At 20.7% G+C, this 16,039-nt stretch overlaps 1 protein-coding gene and 1 long non-coding RNA gene across 4 annotated transcripts in view; one reads left to right on the plus strand and one right to left on the minus strand.

Moving 5' to 3' along the window:
- Positions 1-16,039, minus strand: part of LOC127464143 (collagen alpha-1(VIII) chain-like) — a 30,551-nt gene that overhangs the window by 5,254 nt on the left and 9,258 nt on the right. For 2 of the 3 annotated variants that reach the window (XM_051774314.1, XM_051774317.1), the window contains exons 3-7: positions 12,943-13,040; positions 9,890-10,108; positions 5,144-5,350; positions 2,213-2,446; positions 311-464 (exon numbers count right to left, since the gene is read on the minus strand). In XM_051774314.1, the coding sequence (XP_051630274.1) occupies positions 311-464; positions 2,213-2,446; positions 5,144-5,350; positions 9,890-10,108; positions 12,943-13,008 (880 nt within the window). In that variant the 5' untranslated portion in view covers positions 13,009-13,040. Of the gene's footprint in view, positions 1-310; positions 465-2,212; positions 2,447-5,143; positions 5,351-9,889; positions 10,109-12,942; positions 13,041-15,177; positions 15,420-16,039 lie in introns of all 3 variants that reach the window. The other variant, XM_051774315.1, reaches the window with a different exon arrangement.
- Positions 15,443-16,039, plus strand: LOC127464146 (uncharacterized). Its single transcript, XR_007901191.1, has 3 exons — positions 15,443-15,625; positions 15,794-15,825; positions 15,883-16,039. It is a non-coding gene; the product is annotated as an uncharacterized LOC127464146 (long non-coding RNA).

Genomic DNA, 16,039 nt, shown 5'->3' on the forward strand with positions numbered 1-16,039 from the left:
AATATTCAATCCCAGATCTTTCCTAAATCTTGGGAATATTCAATCCCAAATCTCTGGGAATATCCAATCCATGATCCTTCCTAAATTTTGGGAATATCCAATCCCAGATGGTTCCTAAATCCTGGGAATATTCAATCCCTAAACCCTGGGAATATCTAATCCCAGATGGTTCCTAAACTTTGGGAATATCCAATCCCAGATCCCTCTTAAATCCTGGGAATATCCAATCCCAGATGGTTCCTAAACTTTGGGAATATCCAATCCCAGATTGCTCCTAAATCCTGGGAATATTCCCATCCCAAATTCCCACCTTGGAGGTCGTAGAAGTAGCGCCAGACCAGGGGATCCGGGGATTGGGAATAGCTGGAATTCTGCACCAGCTCGTCCAGGTTTTCCGGCAGGTTGACGGCCTGGTCCTCTCCCGGCCTCCGGAATGTGCGGATGAACTTCACGCCGCCCTCGGGCTGGATGGGGGGGGGAAAAAATTGGGATTTTTAAGAATTTTTAAGGGATTTTTTTAAGGATTTTTGAGGATTTTTAAGGGATTTTTTAGGGATTTTTTAAGGATTTTTGAGGGATTTTTTAGGGGATTTTTAAGGGATTTTTTAGGGATTTTTTAGGGATTTTTTAGGGATTTTTTAGGGATTTTTTAAGGGATTTTTTGGGGATTTTTTAGGGATTTTTAAGGATTTTTAAGGGACTTTTAAGGGATTTTTTAGGGATTTTTAAGGGATTTTTAAAGGGTTTTTAAAGGATTTTTAAGGGATTTTTTAAGGGATTTTTAAAGAAATTTTTAATGATTTTTTAAGTAATTTTTAAGAAATTTTTAAATGACTTTTTGAGGAATTTTTAATGAATTTTTCATGAATTTTTAAACGATTTTTAAAGGAATTTTTAAGGAATTTTTCAGGAATTTTTAAACGATTTTTGAGGAATTTTTAAAGGAATTTTTCATGAATTTTTAATGAATATTTAAATGAATTTTTAAGGAATATTTAAATGAACTTTTAAGAATTTTTGAGCATTTTTAAATAATTTTTAATGAATTTTTCATGAATTTTTCATGAATTTTTCAGGAATTTTTAAACAATTTTTAAAGGAATTTTAAAGGAATTTTTCAGGAATTTTTAAACGATTTTTAATGAATTTTTCATGAATTTTCAATGAACTTTTCATGAATTTTTAATGAATTTTTTCATTAATTTTTCATGAATTTTTCAAGAATTTTTCATGAATTTCTTAAATGAATTTTTCATGAATTTTTCATGAATTTTTCATGAATTTTTCATGAATTTTTAAAGGAATTTTTCATGAATTTTTCATGAATTTTCCCGAATTTTTCAGGAATTTTTCAGGAATTTTTAATGAATTTTTTAATGAATTTTTCATGAATTTTTCAATGAATTTTTTAATGAATTTTTAATGAATTTTTAATGAAATTTCAAGAATTTTTTAATGAATTTTTCAGGAATTTTTAAATGAATTTTTAAATGAATTTTTAATGAATTTTTCACGCTTTTTTCACAAATTTTTCACGAATTTTCCACGAATTTTTCACGAATTTTTCACGAATTTTCCACGAATTTTCCACGAATTTTTCACGAATTTTCCACGAATTTTTCACGAATTTTCCACGAATTTTCCACGAATTTTCCACGAATTTTTCACGAATTTTTCACGAATTTTTAATGAATTTTTAATAAATTTTTCATGAATTTTTAAGGAATTTTTTAATGAATTTTTAACGAATTTATCACGAATTTTTCACGGATTTTCCACGAATTTTCCACGAATTTTCCACGAATTTTTCACGAATTTTCCACGAATTTTTCACGAATTTTCCACGAATTTTTCACGAATTTTCCATGAATTTTCCATGAATTTTCCACGAATTTTCCACGAATTTTCCACGAATTTTCCACGAATTTTTCACGAATTTTTTTCATGAATTTTCCACGAATTTTCCACGAATTTTCCACGAATTTTTCACGAATTTTCCACGAATTTTCCACGAATTTGTCACGAATTTTTCACGAATTTTTCACGAATTTTCCACGAATTTTCCACGAATTTTCCACGAATTTTTCACGAATTTTCCACGAATTTTTCACGAATTTTTCCGGAATTTTTCATGAATATTTTAATGAATTTTAAACGAATTTTCAGGAATTTTTCAAGGAAATTTCAGGAATTTTTTCCCCAAATTCCTCACCTGCAGCGCCCTGGCCAGCACGTCCTCCGGCGTGTCGAAGAAGGCATCGTCCACATCCAGGGTCAGCAATTCCTGGTGGGTGCTGAAGAAGAGCAGGAAGAGGCAATCCCGGGCTCCGGAATTCTTGATCCAGTGGACGGTGTTTTTTGGGAAGAAGACGACCTGGCCGGCGCTGACGGTGAAGGTGGTGGCGGTGGAGTTGTCGGGGCCGATGACGCCGATCCAGGCGGAGCCCTGAGGGGAAATAAATTAAATTAAATGTAATTTAATTTAATTTAAATTAAAAATTAAATTAAAATTTAAAATTAAATGAAATAATAAATGAAAATTAAAAATTAAATTGAAAATTAAATTCAAATTCAAATTCAATAAAAATGAAAAATAAAAATGAAATCAAATTAAATTTAAGTGAAATTAAAATTAAAATTAAAAATTCAATTAAAGTTGAATTGAAATGAAAAATTAAAGAAAATTAAAAATTCAATTGAAATAAAAAAATAAATTGAAATGAAAATTAAATTAAAATGAAAATTGAAATTAAAAAATAAACTTAAACTAAAAATTAAATAGTAAAGTAAATTAAAAAATTAATATAAAAATTAGATTAAATTAAATTAAAAATTAAATAAAAAATAAAAATTAAATTAAAATTAAAATTAAAAAACTAATTAAAATTAAATTAAATTAAACATTAAATTAAAATTAAATTAAAAATTAAATTAAAATTCAATTAAATTGAAAAAAAAATTAAATCAAATTAAATTTAAAAATTAAAATTAAACTAGAATTAAAGATTAAATCAAAATTAAAAAATGAATTAGAGTTAAAAATTAAAATTAAAAATTAAATTAGAAATAAAAATTAAATTAAAATTGAAAATTAAAATTAAATTAGAATTAAAAATTAAATTAAATTAAAAATTAAATGTTAAATTAAATAAGAAATAAAAATTAAATGAAAAATTAAATTAAAATTAAAAATGAAATAAAAAATTAAATTAAAATAAAAAATTAAATTAAATTACAAAAATAAATGGAAATTAAAAATTAAATTAAATTAAAAATTTAATAAAAATTAAAATTAAATTAAAAATAAAACTAAATTAAATTGAAAAATAAAAATTAAATCAAATTAAAAATTAAAATTAAAATTAAATTAAATTAAAAATAAAATTAAATTAAATTGAAAAATAAAAATTAAATCAAATTAAATATAAAATTAAAATTCAAATTAAATTAGAATTAAAAATTAAATTGGAATTAAAGTTGAATTCAAATTAAAAATTGAATTGAAATTAAAAATTAAATTAGAGTTAAAAGTTAAATTAAAATTAGAAATTGAATTAGAAATAAAAATTAAATTAAAATTGAAAATTGAAATTAAATATTAAATTAAAATTAAATAATAATTAAAAATTAAATTAAATTAAAAATTAAATGTTAAGTTAAATAAAAATAAAAATTAAATGAAAAATTAAATTAAAATTGAAAATTAAATGAAAAATTAAATTAAAATAAAAAATTAAATTAAATTAAAAAACTAAATGGAAATTAAAAATTAAATTAAATTAAAAATTTAATAAAAATTAAAATTAAAATTAAAATAAAGATAAAATTTAAACAAAATGACAATAAAATGAAGAAAAAATAAAAATAAAATAAAGATAAAATAAAAATAAAATAGAGATAGAATCAAAATAAAAATAATTAAAAAAATACAAATATAAAAAAATTAATATAAAATACAAATAAAAGAAAAATAAAATTAAAATAAAAGTAAAGTAAAACCAAGTAAAAGCAAAAATAAAATAAAAATAAAATTACAAAATCAAATAATATAAAAATTAAAAAATAAAAATAAATAAAATAAAAATAAAATAAAGATAAAATAAAGATAGAATCAAAATAAAAATAATAAAAAAAAAGTATAAAAAATAAATATAAAATACAGATAAAATGAAAATAAAATAAAAATAAAATTAAAACAAAACAAAGTAAAAACAAAAATAAAATAAAAATAAAATTAAAAAATCAAATAAAAAAAAAATAAATAAAAATGAAAAATAAATAATAAAAATAAATAAAATAAAAATAAAATTAAAAAATAAAATAAAATAAAATTAAAAACTAAAATAAAAATAAAAATAAATAAATAAAAATAAATAAAATAAAAATAAAATAAAAATAAAATAAAGATAAAGATAGAATCAAAATAAAAATAATAAAAAAAATACAAACATTAAAAAAATTAATATAAAATACAAATAAAATAAAAATAAAATTAAAATAAAATTAAAATAAAACAAAGTAAAAGCAAAAATAAAATAAAAATAAAATTAAAAAATCAAATAAAAATAAAAATAAATAAAAATTAAAAATAAATAAATAAAAATAAATAAAATAAAATTAAAAATAAAATAAAAATAAAATTAAAAAACAAAATAAAAATAAAAATAAAAAATAAAATAAAAATAAAAATAAAAATAAAAAATGAAAACAAATAAAATAAAAATAAAATTAAAATAAAAATAAAATTAAAAAATAAATTAAAATAAAATTAAAAAACAAAATAAAAATAAAAATAAATCAATAAAAATAAATAAAATAAAATTAAAAATAAAATAAAAATAAAATTAAAAAAAATAAATAAAAATAAAAAATAAAAATAAATAAAATAAAAATAAAATTAAAAAATAAAATAAAAATAAAAATAAAAAAATAAAAATAAAAATAAAAAAATAAAAATAAATCAAATAAAAATAAAATAAACCAAATAAAAACAAAGATTAAAACCCAAAAAAAAGATTAAAATTCAAATTCAAACTCGGCGAAAAATCATTAAAAAATCAAAATTAAAATTCCAATAAAAATCCGAATTTTGACCGCCAACAAAGCCCTAAAAATTGGGAATTCCATGAAACTTTGGGCATACCTGGAGCAGGAAGCCGTGCTCGTTGGCGTTGAAGTGCCAGTGGGGGGCCCTGAGCCCGCCCCCGCGGATCCGCAGCGTGCCGAAGGTCAGCTGGGAGCGCCGGGAGTTCAGGCTGCTCCCGAATTCCCGCTCTGCCGGGCTCCCGTAGTCCAGAGGGTCCCGCCGGAAGCGGGCCCATTGGATCTCCCCGCCCGGGAAAGTGTACACCTGGGGGGGAAATATTAGTTAGGAAGGGTTTATTAGGGGTTAATAGGGATTTATTGGAGAATTATTAGTTATTATTAACGATTTATTTAGGAATTATTAGGGATTAATAAAGATTTATTTGAGAATTATTAGTTAGTAATGATTTATTTAGGGATTATTAGCTATTAATAAGGATTTATTTAAGAATTATTAGGGATTAATAAGGATTTATTAAGAATTATTAGGGATTAATAAAGATTTATTAAGAATTATTAATTATTATTAACGATTTATTTAAGAATTATTAGGGATTAATAAGGATTTATTTAGGGATTATTAGTTAATAATGATTTATTTGAGAATTATTAGGGATTAATAGTGATTTACGTAAGTATTATTAGTTATTAATAAGGATTATTAGTGATTAATATGATTTATTTAAGAATTATTAGGGGTTAATAAGGATTTATTTTAGAATTATTAGTTATCAATAAAGATTTATTTAAAAATTATTAGCAATTAATAAGGATTTATTTAAGAATTATTAGTGATTAATAGTGATTTATTTAGAGATTATTAGTTGTTTAAAAATAATTAGTTATTAATAAGGATATTAGGATATTAAGAATTATTAGGGGTTAATAAGGATTTATTTGAGAATTATTAGTTAATAATGATTTATTTAGGGATTATTAGTGATTAATAGTGATTTATTTAAGGGTTATCAGTTATTTAAAAATTATTAGTTATTAATAATGATTTATTTGAGAATTATTAGTGATTAATAAGGATTTATTTTAAAATTATTAGTGATTAATAAGGATTTATTTAGGAAATATTAGGGATTAATAAGGATTTATTTTAAAATTATTAGTGATTAATAAGGATTTATTTTAAAATTATTAGTGATTAATAAGGATTTATTTAGGAATTATTAGGGATTAATAAGGATTTATTTTAAAATTATTAGTGATTAATAAGGATTTATTTGAGAATTATTAGTGATTAATAAGGATTTATTTAGGAATTATTAGGGATTAATAAGGATTTATTTGAGAATTATTAGTGATTAATAAGGATTTATTTAGGAATTATTAGGGATTAATAAGGATTTATTTTGGAATTATTAGGGATTAATAAGGATTTATTTTGGAATTATTAGGGATTAATAAGGATTTATTTAAGAATTATTAGTGATTAATAGTGATTTATTTAAGGATTATTAGCTATTAATAGTGATTTATTCAAGGATTATTAGTTATTACTAAGGATTATTAGTGATTAATAAGAACTTACTTAAAAACTATTAATTATTAATAAGGACTTATTTAACAATTATTAGATATTAATAAGGATTTATTTAGGAATTATTAGGGATTAATAAGGATTTATTTGAGAATTATTAGGGATTAATAAGGATTTATTTAAGAATTATTAGGGATTAATAAGGATTTATTTGAGAATTATTAGGGATTAATAAGGATTTATTTGAGAATTATTAGGGATTAATAAGGATTTATTTGAGAATTATTAGGGATTAATAAGGATTTATTAAAAATTATTAGCTATTAATAAGGATTTATTTTTAAATTATTAGTGATTAATAAGGATTTATTTAGGAATTATTAGGGATTAAGAAGGATTTATTTGGGAATTATTAGGGGTTAATAAGGATTTATTTGGGAATTATTAGGGATTAATAAGGATTTATTTGAGAATTATTAGGGAATAATAAGGATTTATTAAGAATTATTAGCTATTAATAAGGATTTATTTAGAGATTATTAGTGATTAATAAGGATTTATTTAGGAATTATTAGGGATTAATAAGGATTTATTTGAGAATTATTAGGGATTAATAAAGATTTATTTGAGAATTATTAGTTAATAATGATTTATTTAAGGATTATTAGGGATTAATAAGGATTTATTTAAGAATTATTAGTGATTAATAAAGATTTATTTAAGAATTATTAGGGATTAATAAGGATTTATTTGGGAATTATTAGTTAATAATGATTTATTTAAGGATTATTAGGGATTAATAAGGATTTATTTTGAATTATTAGGGGTTAATAAGGATTTATTTAGGAATTATTAATTAATTAATAATTATTTAGAATCCGGAATATCTTTGGGAATTTCGGCCTGGAATTTTTATTAATTATTAACCAAAAATAAATAATAAATAATAAATAAAAAATTCTAAAATAAATTAAAATAAAAAATCTTTATTTTATATTAATTCTTAATTATTATTAAAATTATTAATTAATTAAAATATGGAAAATATTTGGGAATTTTGCCCTGGAATTTTTATTAATTATTAACCAAAAATAAATAATAAACAATAAATAATAAATTCTAAAATAAAATAGAATAAAAAATCTTTAATTTTCTATTAATCATTAATTATTAATTAATTATGAATTAATTAGAATCTGGAATATCTTCGGGATTTTTTAAAATATTAATAAATAATAAATCATAAATAATAAAAAATAAATATTAAATAATAAATAACAAATAATAAATTCTAAAATACAATAAAAAAATCTTTAATTTTCTATTAATTCTTAATTCTTAACAATTAATAATTAATTAAAATTTGGACATTGTTTGGGAATTTTGCCCTGGAATTTTTTTTAAATATTAATAAATAATAAATAATAAATAATAAATAATAAATTCTTAAAAAAATAAATTAAAATAAAAAATCTTTATTTTATATTAATTCTTAATTATTAATTAATTATTAATTAATGAAAATCTGGAATATCTTTGGGAATTTTGCCCTGGAATTTTTATTAATTATCACTAAATAATAAATAAGAAATAATATGTAATAAACAATAAATAATAAATTCTAAAATAAAATAAAAATGATCTTTAATTTTATATAATTATTAATTAGAAATTAATTATTAATTAATGAAAATCCAGGAAAGCTTTGGGAATTTTGCAGTGGAATTTTTATTAATTATTAACAATAAATAAATAATAATAATAAATAATAAATAATAAATAAAAAATAATAAATAATAAATTCTAAAATAAATTAAAATAAAAAATCTTTATTTTATATTAATTCTTAATTCTTAATGAATTATTAATTAATTAAAATATGGAAAATATTTGGGAATTTTGGCCTGGAATTTTTATTAATTATTAACAAAAAATAAAGAATAATAATAAATAATAAATAAAAAACAATAAATAATAAAATAAAATAAAAACAATCTTTATTTTTATATATAATTATTAATTCTAAATTAATTATTAATTAATTAGAATCTGGAATATCTTTGGGAATTTTTTTAAAATATTAATAAGTAATAAATAATAAAAATTAAATATTAAATAATAAATAACAAATAATAAAAAATAAAATAAAAAAATCTTTATTTTTATATTGATTATTAATTATTAATTAATTATTAATTAATTAGAATCTGGAATATCTTTGGGAATTTTGGGCTGGAATTTTTTTAAAATATCAATAAATAATAAATAATAAAAAATAAACAATAAATAATAAATAATAAAATAAAATAATCTTAATTTTTATATTAATCATTAATTAACAAGTAATAAATAATAAATAATAAATAAGTAATAAATATAAAATTAAATAGAATTAAAATCTTCATTTTTATATTAATTATTACTTCTTAATAAATTATTAATTAATGAAAATCTGGAATATCTTTGGGAATTTGGGGCTGGAATTTTTTTAAAATATCCATAAATAATAATTAATAAATAATAAATAATAAATTCTAAAATAAAATAAAATAAAAAATCTTTAATTTTATATTACTTATTAATTATCAATAATTATTAATTAATTAGAATCTGGAAATTTTGGAAATCTTTGGGAATTTTGACCTGGAATTTTTATTAATAAATAATAAATAATAAATGATAATTAATAAATAACAAATAATAAATAATAAATAATAAAATAAAATAAAAAAATCTTTCATTTTCTATTAATCATTAATCATTAATTAATTATGAATTAATTCGAATCTGGAATATCTTTGGGAGTTTTTTTTAAATATTCATAAATATTAAATCGTAAATAATAAAAAAGAAATATTAAATAATAAATAACAAATGATAAATTCTAAAATACAATAAAAAAATCTTTAATTTTCTATGAATTCTTAATTCTTAACAATTAATAATTAATTAAAATTTGGAAATTCTTTGGGAATTTTGCCCTGGATATTTTTTTTAAATATTAATAAATCAGAAATAATAAATAATAAATAATAAATAATAAATAATAAACTCTAAAATAAAATCAAAAATCTTTATTTTTATATAATTATTAATTATTAATAAATTATTAATTAATTAAAATCTGGGAAATCTTTGGGAATTTTGGCCTGGAATTTTTATTAATTATTAACAAAAAATAAATAATAATAATAAATAATAAATAAAAAAAATAAATAATAAAATATAATAAAAAAATCTTTATTTTAATATTTATTATTAATTATTAATAATTATTAATTAATGAAAATCTGGCAATTACTTGGGAATTCTTACCTTGGATTTGGGCAGGTGATACAGGAACTGGAATTTGGGCTCCACCCCCTTCCCGGGGTTTTCCGGCGGCGCCGGAACGTCGGAATTCCGGAGGATTTCCGTGCGCTCCACGAAAATCAGGGAGAGGGCCAAGATCGTGATGGTCGTGGTGAGGGAACAGGCAAGGAGGCTCAGCAGGAAGATCTTCAGGAGATTCCCGTTTTTTTTGGGAGGAATTCCCTGGAAAAATTAAAAAAATTTAAAATTTTAAAATTTGAAAATTTTCAAATTTTGAAATTTTGAAATTTCGAAATTTGGAATTTTGAAATTTCGAAATTCTGTGATTTGAGATATTGACATTTTAAAAGTTTTTATGAACTCAAAATCCAAACTTTAAAATTTTGATATTTTAAAATTTCGAAATTTGGAAATTTTGAAATTTGAAATTTCAAATTTTGAAATTTCGAAATTTCGAAATCTTGAAATTTCAAATTTTGAAATTTTCGAATTTTGAATTTTCGAAATTTCGAAATTTTGAAACTTGAAATATTGCCATTTTAAAAGGTTTCGATCAAATTAAAATTTAAACCTGAAAATTTTGAAATTTAAAAATTTCAAATTTCAACGTTCGAAATTTCAAATTTCGAAAGGTCGAAATTTTGGAATTTGAAATAATGAAATTTTGAAATTTTAAATTTTGGTTAAAAAATGAAAACTTAAACTTAATTATTTCAAGTTTTGAAATTTCAAAATGATAAAATTTAAAATGGAAAAATTTTAAAATTTTAAAATTTCAAAATCTCGACTTTCGAAATTTGGAAATTTTGAAATTTTATTTTTTTTTTCCAAAATTAAAATTTCAAATTTAAGAATTGAAATTTCGAATGTTCAAATTTCAAATTTTGAAATTTTGAAAATAATTCAAATACAAATATATATAAAAATAAAACAACTTTATTTAAAATATGAAACAAAAATTAAATAAAAATAAGTATAAAAAATTAAACGTAAAAGTATATAATAAAATATAAATTAAATATAAAATAAAAATAAAATTAAATATAAAAATACTCAACAATAAAATAGAATCAAAATATTACAAATTAAATGACAAGGTACTTAAATATGAAAAATAAAATATAAATAAAATAAAATAAAATAAATAAATAAATAAAATAAATAAATAAATAAAATAAATAAATAAATAAAATAAATAAATAAATAAATAAATAAAATAAAATAAAATAAATAAAATAAAATATAAATAAGTTAAAAAAATAAAATAAAATTTAATGTAAAAGTAAATTAAACATAAAAATAATTAAAATATAAAGTAATTAAATAAAGTACAAAATAATTAAATATAAAAGATGGGAAAGATATAAAAATAAAAAAATTGTATTAAAATATAAAATAAAAAATTGAATTAAATATAAAACAAAATAGAGAATTATTATATAAAATATAAAATAATTAAATGCAAACATATAAAGGTGAAAATAAAATATCAACTATAGGAAAATACAAAATAAATAAAACTAAACATAAAAGGAAAACATAAAATAATTAAATAAAATTAAAAATAATTAAATATAATGTGATAAAAATAAAGTATAAGAAGTGTAAAACTTAAAAATAAAAATAAAATTAAATATAAAAATAAAATAGAGAATAGTTACATAAAATGTAAAATAGTTAAATATAAACATGTAAAGCTAAAAATAAAATGTCAATTAAAATAGAATAGAAAATAAAAAATAAAATTAAATATAAAAGTAAACCAGAAAATAATTAAATAAAATAGAAAATAATTAAGTAAAATAAAAAATAATTAACTAAAATAAAAAATAATTAAATAAAATAAAAAATAATTAAATAAAATAAAAAATAATTAAATAAAATAGAAAATAATTAAATAAAATAAAAAATAATTAACTAAAATAAAAAATAATTAACTAAAATAAAAAATAATTAAGTAAAATAAAAAATAATTAAATAAAATAAAAAATAATTAAATAAAATAGAAAATAATTAAATAAAATAAAAAATAATTAAGTAAAATAAAAAATAATTAAGTAAAATAAAAAATAATTAAATAAAATAAAAAATAATTAAATAAAATAAAAAATAATTAAATAAAATAGAAAATAATTAAATAAAATAAAAAATAATTAAATAAAATAAAAAATAATTAAATAAAATAAAAAATAATTAAATACAACAAGATAAAAATAAGGTATCAAAAGTGGAAAAATTAAAAATAAAAACAAAGTAAAAAATTAAGTTTAAGATAAGAATAAAATAGAGAATAATTACATAAAATATCAAACAATTAAATATAAACATATAAAGCTAAAAATAAAATATCAATTAAAATAAAATATAAGATGAAAAATAAAATAAAATTAAATATAAAAGTAACCCGAAAATAATTAAACAAAATAAAAAATAATTAAATAAAATAAAAAATAATTAAATAAAATAAAAAATTAAATACAACAAGATAAAAATAAGGTATAAAAAGTGGAAAAATTAAAAATAAAGTAAAAAATTAAATTTAATATAAGAATAAAATAGAGAATAATTACATAAAATATCAAACAATTAAATATAAACATATAAAGCTAAAAATAAAATATCAATTAAAATAAAATATAAGATGAAAAATAAAATAAAATTAAATATAAAAGTAACCCGAAAATAATTAAACAAAATAAAAAATAATTAAATAAAATAAAAAATAATTAAATAAAATAAAAAATAATTAAATAAAATAAAAAATAATTAACTAAAATAAAAAATAATTAAATAAAATAAAAAATAATTAACTAAAATAAAAAATAATTAAATAAAATAAAAAATAATTAAATAAAATAGAAAATAATTAAATAAAATAAAAAATAATTAAGTAAAATAAAAAATAATTAAATAAAATAAAAAATAATTAAATAAAATAAAAAATAATTAAATACAACAAGATAAAAATAAGGTAGAAAAAGTGGAAAAATGAAAAAGAAAATAAAAATTAAAATTAAAAAAAATCAAGATTCCCAGGATTTTCTTTTTTTTTTTACCTCGTTCCCGGCGCTTTTCCCGCCCGGAATTCCCTCCCCGTGCATCTCGAAGGTCGGATTTTCCATGGAGAGAGCTCAAAAATCCCCGGATTTTCCACCTTTAGAGAAAGTAAAAAGAAAAGAGGAATTTTTTTTCCCCCCTTCCCCCTTTTCGGGAAGTTGCAAAATCTCGATTTTTGGACCGTTGAGGCTCCGGAATTTCCCCCTTTTCCGGTGCCTTCGCCGGGATTTTGCAACTTTTCGGTCTTTTTTTTTTTTCCAAATTTTTTGTCTTTTTTTTCCAATTTTTTTGTCCCTTTTCCCCCCTTTTTTTTCCTCCTTTTTTTGGTCCTTTGGCCTCCTTTTTTTGCCCCTTTTTCCCAATTTTTTGGTCTCTTTTTTCCCCTTTTTCCTCCTTTTTTTATCCCATTTTTCCCCCCTTTCCCTCCTTTTTTCCCCCCTTTTTTCCCCATTTTCCTCCTTTTTAATCCCTTTTTTTCTCCTTTTTTGATTCCATTGTCCTCCCTTTTTTATCATCCCTTTTCCCCCCATTTTCCTCCTTTTTTTATCCCTTTTTTCCTCCTTTTTTATCCCTTTTTCCTCCTTTTTTTAATCCCTTTTTCCTCCTTTTTTATCCCTTTTTCCTCCTTTTTTATCCCTTTTTCCTCCTTTTTTATCCCTTTTTCCTCCTTTTTTTAATCCCTTTTTCCTCCTTTTTTATCCCTTTTTCCTCCTTTTTTATCCCTTTTTCCTCCTTTTTTATCCCTTTTTCCTCCTTTTTTTAATCCCTTTTTCCTCCTTTTTTTAATCCCTTTTTCCTCCTTTTTTTAATCCCTTTCCCCCACTTTTTTTATTCCATTTTCCTCCTTTTTATCATCCCTTTTTCCCCCATTTTCCTCCTTTTTTTATCCCTTTCCCCCCCTTTTTTTATCCCTTTTTTCCCCATTTTCCTCCTTTTTTTATCCCATTTTTTCCCCCTTTTCCTTCCTCTTTTCCCTCCTTTTTCCCCCTTTTCCCTCCGTTTTTTCCCCCTTTTTTATCCCATTTTCCTCCTATTTTTATCCCTTTTTTCCCCTTTTTCCTCCTTTTTTTAATCCCTTTTTCCCCCTTTTTTTATCCCATTTTCCTCCTCTTTTTATCCCTTTTTCCCCCTTTTTCCTCCTTTTTTCCCCCTTTTTTTCCCTTTTTCCTCCTTTTTTTATCCCTTTTTTCATCCTTTTTTTCCCCTTTTTCCCTCCTCTTTTCATCCCTTTTTTTCCCAATTTTCCTCCTTTTTTTCTCCCTTTTTCCTCCTTTTTTTATCCCTTTTTCATCCTTTTTTTATCCCTTTTCCCCCCTTTTCCCTCCTTTTTTTAATCCCTTTTTCCCCCTTTTTTTATCCCATTTTCCTCCTTTTTTTATCCCCTTTTTCCTCCTTTTTTATCCCTTTTTCCCTCGTTTTTTAAATCCCTTTTCCCCCTTTTTTTTATCCCTTTTTTTCCCCTTTTTCCTCCTTTTTTCCCCTTTTTCCTCCTTTTTTTATCCCATTTTCCTCCTTTTTTTATCTCTTTTTTCCCCTTTTCCCTCCTTTTTTTCCCCCTTTTTCCCCCTTTTTTATCCCATTTTCCTCCTTTTTTAATCCCTTTTCCCCCCCTTTTTTCCCCTTTTTTATCCCTTTTTTCCTCCTTTTCTTAATCCCTTTTCCCCCCATTTTCCTCCTTTTTTATTCCATTTTTTCCTCCTTTTTTTATCCCATTTCCCCCCTTTTCCCTCCTTTTTTAATCCCTTTTTTCCCCCTTTTTTATCCCATTTTCCTCCTTTTTTTATCCCTTTTTTCCTCCTTTTTTTACCCCTTTTTTTTCTTTTTTTAATCCCTTTTCCCCCCTTTTTCATCCCTTTTTTCCTCCTTTTTATCCCTTTTTTCCCCCTCTTCCCTCCTTTTTTAATCCCTTTTTTCCCTCTTTTTTCCCCTTTTTTCCTCCTTTTTTTATCCCTTTTTTTCCCAATTTTCCTCCTTTTTTTATCCCTTTTTTTATCCCTTTTTTCCTCTTTTCCCCTCATTTTTTAATCCCATTTTTTCCCCATTTTCCCTCCTTTTTTCTCCCTTTTCCCAGCATTTTTTCCCCTCTTTTTCCCACAAAAAAACCTTAAAAAATCCTCCAAAAACCCTCCAAAAACCCTCCAAAAACCCCCAAAAATTCAAATTAATTCCCTAAAAAATCCCCATTTTCCCCCCTTTTCCCCCAAATCCCCCTTCCCTAAAAATCCCCAACTTACCCCTGGATATTCCCAAATTTCCAGAGCAGCTCCTGGGAATATTCCGAGCTTGGAATTGGCTCCTTTAATTTTTTCCCGGGTTTTTTTATACTCTGGAATTTCAGGAAGTGCCTTTGGCCCCGCCCCCTTTTATGCAAATTCCAAAATGGGATTTTCCCTCTTTTTTCTTCCCGGTTTGGGGGGAAAAAAATCGGATTTTTCCGGGTTATTTTGTCGGGAATTTGTCACTTCCTGGTTTTCTCCTGGGGGGGAAAAATTCCAGGATTTAGAGGGAATGATCCTGAAATTTTTAAGGGATTTTTAAAGGGTTTTTTAGGGATTTTTAAGGATTTTTAAAAGGATTTTTTAGGGATTTTTAAGGGATTTTTTAGGGATTTTTAAAGGGATTTTTAAGGGATTTTTAAGGGATTTTTTAGGGATTTTTAAGGGATTTTTTAGGGATTTTTTAGTGATTTTTAAAGGATTTTTAAGGGATTTTTTTTGGGATTTTTAAAGGGTTTTTTAGGGATTTTTTTAAGGATTTTTTAAAGGATTTTTAAGGGATTTTTTAGGGATTTTTGAGGGATTTTTAAGGGATTTTTTAAGGATTTTTTAGGGATTTTTTAAGGATTTTTAGGGATTTTTAAAGGATTTTTTAGGGATTTTTTAGTGATTTTTAAAGGATTTTTAAGGGATTTTTTTTGGGATTTTTAAAGGGTTTTTTAGGGATTTTTTTAAGGATTTTTTAAAGGATTTTTAAGGGATTTTTTAGGGATTTTTGAGGGATTTTTAAGGGATTTTTAAGGGGTTTTAAAGGGATTTTTTAGGGATTTTTAAAGGATTTTTTAGGGATTTTTAAAGGATTTTTGATGGATTTTTAAGG

This window comes from Manacus candei, unplaced genomic scaffold (assembly GCF_025592945.1).
Source record: "Manacus candei isolate 608988 ecotype Guabito, Panama unplaced genomic scaffold, ASM2559294v1 h1tg000195l, whole genome shotgun sequence".
NCBI lineage: Eukaryota > Metazoa > Chordata > Aves > Passeriformes > Pipridae > Manacus > Manacus candei.